Raw genomic sequence first — 6,018 nt, 5'->3', positions numbered from 1 at the left:
CTTCATTGAGCTTGCCAGGTCGTCTGTGACCTAAGTCTGTTCTAGATCCAGTACTTGAACAGGTCTGTTTTGACTTGCCACTGACAGATTTTAAAAAGATATTATTAGATGCAGATCCTGGGAATGTTACAGCTGTATCCATCTGTTCTTAGAGGCTGGAATACAGAACTTCATTAGAAGGAATACCATTATCTCCCTGTCGTAAAGAGTCCTTAGCAACCACCTCGTTTAGGACACAGACAGGGAGAACAGAGACTGCAGAGTCTTTGACTCTTTCTGGGGCAAACTGGTCTGAGGAAGAAAGTCCAGGTGCACAGTGAAGACCTTCGCCATGGCATCCGTATCATTTCGAGAGCCAATATCTGCCACAGTAGGAAAACGGATGATTGTGACAGGTAAAGCGTTTTCGTGTATGCTTTCACACGGAAATCAACCCTTCCTTTATCCCTCACCTCTATCATGTTCACGTATCATACGCACATGGAAGAATGAAATCATCACATATGTCTATTTTACATGATACTGCTACTCTTACACGCACAGTCTGGGCATCAACACCATGCTGCCCTAAACAGATCGGCGACATCCCAGTTTTCACTCCATCTACGCTAACTTTCACAAGCGAACATTCTTATATCATAAAGTTCATGTTTTGTGTAAGGGCAACTACTTTGATGTTAACTGAAAGTATACTTTTGGGGGCACCTGGGTGGCTCGCTCAGTCGGTTAAGCATCGCCTTCAGCTCAAGTCATGATCTCAAGGTCCTGGGGTCGAGTCCCACCTCGGCTCCCTGCTCAGCAGGGAGTCTGCTTCTCCCTCTCTCTCTCAAATAAATAAAAATCTAAGAAATAAATAAATAAATAATAAAAGTATACTTTTGATCAAATTTTAATTATTACCAATTTAGTCTTCTTGTATTTTTATAAACTTGATATATTTGGTTAATAAAAATTTAAGCAAGATGTACATTAAACCTAGTACAATTGTTGGCTTGCGTTTTGTTCAACTTGCTTTAAATGATCTGAATGGTATGTGTGTGTGTGGAATTATAATAACATGTAATTAAATAGAATATGACTAATTGTGATAAGTCTATAAGAAATAACTAAATTTCATCTTATTTCCTTTATAATTTTAAATCATGAGCATATCTTACAAGCTTATCTTCTTGCCTATCTATAAATTTCCACTTCAGTCATGAGAAACCTGGCTCCAACTATCTGCCATCCACGTACTTGTTTGATTCAGGTATACAGGTATACAAGTATCAGAATTATTAACCTGAACTCCATGGGAACAAACTTTATCAACTAGAGGATGGTGCCTCCTCGCAGTTCCTTTTGCCTTTAGACGTACAGACTCTACTCATTTCCAAAGTTACCTAGGTCGGCGTAGATTCTTGTCACTGTATGAATTCCTTCCTGGAATCCTCCAACTTCCTAAATGATTTTTTAAAATTTATATACATCAAGGTTTGCTCTTTGTGCTGTAAAGTCTATTTTTTAAAATTTTTATTTATTTATTTGAAAGAGGGGTTGGGCTGAATCCCAGGATCCCGAGATCATGACCCAAGCTGAAGGCAGACACTTAACTGACTGAGCCACCCAGGCACCCCTGTGCTGTGAAGTCTATCGTAAGGCCATGTATCCACCATCAGAGGATCATACAGACTAGTTTCACCACTCTAAAAATCCCTTGAACTTTCCCTATTCATTTCTTGCTTTTCCCTCTCTGAGCTCCTAGCAACAACCGATGTTTTCACTATCTATACTTTTGCCTTTTCCTGAATGTCATAGAGCCAGAATCATACAGGATCTAAGCTTTCTCAGACGGGCTTCTTTCACTTGCCAATATGCAATAAGTTTCCTTTAGGTCTCTTCATCGCTTCATAGCTCATTTCTTTTTAGAAATAAATATTCCCTTCTATGGATGTCCCACCATTTATCTATTCCCCTATGGAAGGCCATCTTGGTTGCCTGCTGTTTTTGCAACTCTGGAAAAAGCCTCTATAAACATCTGGATGCTGGCCCTTGTGTGGATATGTTTTCAAATTAATTTGGTAAATACCTAGGAATATGCTTGCTGGATCATACGACAAGACTATGTTTAGCTTTGTAAGAAACTGCCAAACTGTCTTCCAAAGCAGCTGTACCATTTTGCATTCCACCAGCCAGGGGTGAGCATGGCTGCTGCTTGGGCATCCTTGTCAGCATTTGTTTTTGTCTGTTTTGGGGGGGTTGCTTTGTTTTGTTTTGTGTTTTGTTTTTCACTTTTAGCCATTCTAACAGGTATGTGGTTACATCTCACTGCTGTTTAAATTCACAATTCCTTAATGACTAATATTCATATACTTATTTGCCAGCTGTATATCTTCCTTATTGAGATGTCTGTTCGTAATGTTTGCCTATTTTATAATTGGGTTTTTGTTTTTTGTTTTCTTACTGAGTGTTAAAGTTCTGTATGTATTTTAGATACAAGCCCTGTATCAGATAAGCGTTTGTAGATTTTTTTCCCCAATCTGTGACTTTTCATTTTCTTAGCATCGTCTTTCATACAGAGGAACTTTTTAGTTTTAATAAAGCACAACTAATCAATTTTTTCTTTCATGGATTATGCTTTTGATGTTGTATCTAAAAATTCATCACCAAACCTAAGATCACTTAGATTTTTCTCCTATGTCTTTTCCTTTAAAGTTTTACAGTTATGTGTTTTCAGTTAGGTCAATGATCCATTCTGAGGTGATTTTGTATTTCTTAAACTTTTCATTTCCATCAGCCAATACATTTTCTCTTTTCCTTAAGCCACTTTGGGTTAGGTTTTCTGTCACTTGCAACTGTGGTTCTTCACTGATAACTTAAAATTTCTTCTAATTCATGTCAGTGTATACTTAGTTTCATGTACTTACATAATTCTAAGTTGTCACCTTTGATAGCTTTCAGCATATTGATACAGAATACCTAACTTCACATTCTCCTGTATTTTATATTTAATTTCCAAATTTTCAATGTTATAATAAAGCTACATGACTATTTTGCATAAATTTTTTTTCTCTGTTATATTCTAATGGTATATTTACAAAGAATGGAATTAGCAGGTTAAAGATAAAAACCTCTATCATTCTACTTTTTAAAAGATTTATTTATTTATACTAGAGAGAGAGAGCGTATGCATGTGAGTGGGGGGGAGGTGCAGAGGGAAAGAACTTCAAGCAGACTCCCAGCTGAGCGGGAGTCCAATGCAGGCTCGATCTCATGATCGATGATCTGAGCTGAAACCAAGAGTCAGGTGCTTCACTGACTGATGCCTCAAAGATTCCATTATTCTATGAGATGATTCAGGGTGCATTATTTAGTGTACTTTGACTACTTATCTAATTTGACCACTCATCAATTTTTATTTTTCTATCAAATTTTAATATTTTTCTTTTAAAATATGCTTGAGACTAAATTTGTTTCATAATGCTTGAAATTCAATTTAACAAATATAAATTGAATCCCTACTGAATACTAAAAACTTGGCCAGGAGGGGTGACTGGCTGGTTCAGTTAGAAAGAGCATGGGAGAGGCACCTGGGTGCTTCAGTCGGTTAAGCATCTGACTCTTGGTTTCAGCTCAGGTCATGATCCCAGGGTCATGAGATTGAGCCCCATGTTGGGTGTTGTACTCAGCCTGGAGTCTGCTTAAGATTTCCCTCTATCCCAGGACGCCTGGGTGGCTCAGTGGGTTAAGTGTCTGACTTTGGCTCAGGTCATGATCTCAGAGTTCTGGGATCAACCACCGCATTGACTCCTTGCTCAGCAGGGAGCCTGCTTCTCCCTCTGCCTGCTGCTCCCTCTGCTTTTCTCTCTCTTTCTCTGACAAAAAAATAAATAAAATATTTAAAAAAATAAAAATAAAAGATTTCCCTCTGCCCTTCCCCATGATCTCTCTCTCAAATAAATAAATAAATCTTAAAAAAAAAAAAAAAGAAAAAAGAAAGAGCATGGGACTCTTGATCTCAAGACTGTGAGTCTGAACCCCATGTTAGGTGCAGAGATTAGCAAAAAAACTAAATAAACTTAAAAAAAATAAATAAGTAAATAAAAATAAAAACTTGGCCAGGACCTTTGGAGGATACAGAAATGAACATGAGTAAGATGCTCTTTTTCTTCTAGAAGCATATAATCTGTTGCTCTGGTTAGAACATTATAGGTTATCCTGTTATCCTACTTGTTTAATCTAAATATCCATCATAGTGTAGTGTGGTATTGAAAGGAAACACAAATCTCATTCCAAAGGCCTTGAGAAATAATGTAAAAGAAGGAAAAGGAGGAAAAGCATATCACATTGCACTTCACAAAACTAAACCACACATTTTGTTTTGTTTTTCCTGTTCATTTCTTTTCTTTTTGAATATCACAATTAGAGCATAAATTACTTCTGACATTATTAGGTGGATTTTAGAATGTATTTAGCTTGCAATTAACAAAGGGATAGAGATTCTCGTAGAAAAAACTGTCAGTGAGTCTAACTTTTAAAGCTTTATTTTTTGAAGGTTTTATTTATTATTTGACAGAGAGAAAGAGAGCACAAACAGGGGAACAGCAGGCAGAGGGAGAAGCAGGCTCCTTGCTAAGCAAAAAGCCTGATGTGGGGCTCAATCCCAGGACCCTGGGATCATGACCAGAGCCGAAGGCAGACATTTAACCGAATGAGCCACCCAGGTGCTCCTCCAACTTTTAAAACTTGACTATAAAGGTTGATATGTAACTGCTGAAAACAAATGAGGCCCAAAATGGAGTCACTCATGCAAAGCGTCACCTCACCAAACTGAGGGTTCAAACAGCATAGGTTCTCTCAGAAATGGATCCTAAACAGTCCACCAGGAGCCACCTGACTAGTAGTAGTTAGATCCTCTGCCTAACAGACACCTGCAATCCCCGAAAGGGAAGTAAACCTGCAATAACCAATTTTTGCCTAGTATGAGCTCCTTGTTCTTGCTTCCTTCTGCCCATAAAAGTCTTTCATTTTGTACAGCTCCCTGGAGCATCTTTCTATCTGCCAGACTGGATGCGGCCCAGTTTATGAACCATTAGGTAAAGCCGATAAGATCTGTAAAATTGACTCAGTTGAATGTTGTTTTTTAACAACGTGTACTCTATAAACTTCATTAATCTGGTACTCAGCTTGATAACATTTTATAAACTGAACACTGTGTCTATGTATTTACTTTTTAGATCAAGATAGTGCACACGTTTATCACCCTAAAAAGTTCCTTAATGCTCTTTCCCAGTCAATCTTCCCAAAGTCAAACACTGTTCCGCTTTCTATAATCCATATGTTTTTGATAACTGTGGGTTTAATCTGATAGGGCAAATTAATCATCTATACTTTTAAAACATTTTATTTGCTGGCTTATTCTACCACAAAGGATTTACTAGCAATTTGTTAAGTTCTATTACATAGTGAGGAGATTTTATAGATGTTATTTTTGCATTACAGAGATCTTACTATGAAACTAATATCATAAACAAAATTATGAAGAGATTTTAAAAATATTTTCAAGCATGGTTATGTATTTTTAAAACATCTATTTTCCAAAAAACGGCTTACCCAGTTCTAGGTCCTATGATGTTTTAAAGCTTAAAAATTTTAAATTACATTATTTTAAAATACATTCTTTCACATTGAAGATGACACAAACAAATGGAAAGATTTTCCATGCTTGTGGACTGGAAGAACAAATATTGTTAAAATATCCATACACAAAGCTATGGACAAGCTACAGATTTAATGCAATCTCTTTCAAAAATACCACCAGCATTTTTCACAGAACTAGAACCAATAATCCTAAAATGTATATGGAACCACAAAAGACCCTGAATAGCCAACACAATCTTGAAAATAAAGAACAAAACTGGAGGTATTACAATCCTAGATTTCAACATATACTATAAAGCTGTAGTAATCAAAAGCCTATGGTACTGGCACAAAAATAGACACATAGATCAATGGAACAGATTAGAGAGGCCAGAAATC

The 6,018-nt window shown here is 36.8% G+C and overlaps 1 protein-coding gene across 1 annotated transcript in view; it reads left to right on the top strand.

The window, feature by feature from the left end:
• The first annotated feature begins 331 nt into the window (after positions 1–331).
• The window catches only part of SPMIP2 (sperm microtubule inner protein 2), an 85,582-nt gene continuing 79,895 nt past the window's right edge, over positions 332–6,018 (top strand). Inside the window, exon 1 of the mRNA XM_045798607.2 lies at positions 332–395. Coding sequence (XP_045654563.1) covers positions 332–395 — 64 coding nt within the window. The remainder of the gene's footprint in view (positions 396–6,018) is intronic.

This window comes from Ursus americanus, chromosome 13 (assembly GCF_024610735.1).
Source record: "Ursus americanus isolate L20-20 chromosome 13, mUrsAme1.1.p, whole genome shotgun sequence".
Taxonomy (NCBI): Eukaryota; Metazoa; Chordata; class Mammalia; order Carnivora; family Ursidae; genus Ursus; species Ursus americanus.
The sequence above is the reverse complement of the archived record's forward strand: the minus strand, read 5'-3'. Positions and strand labels throughout refer to the sequence as shown.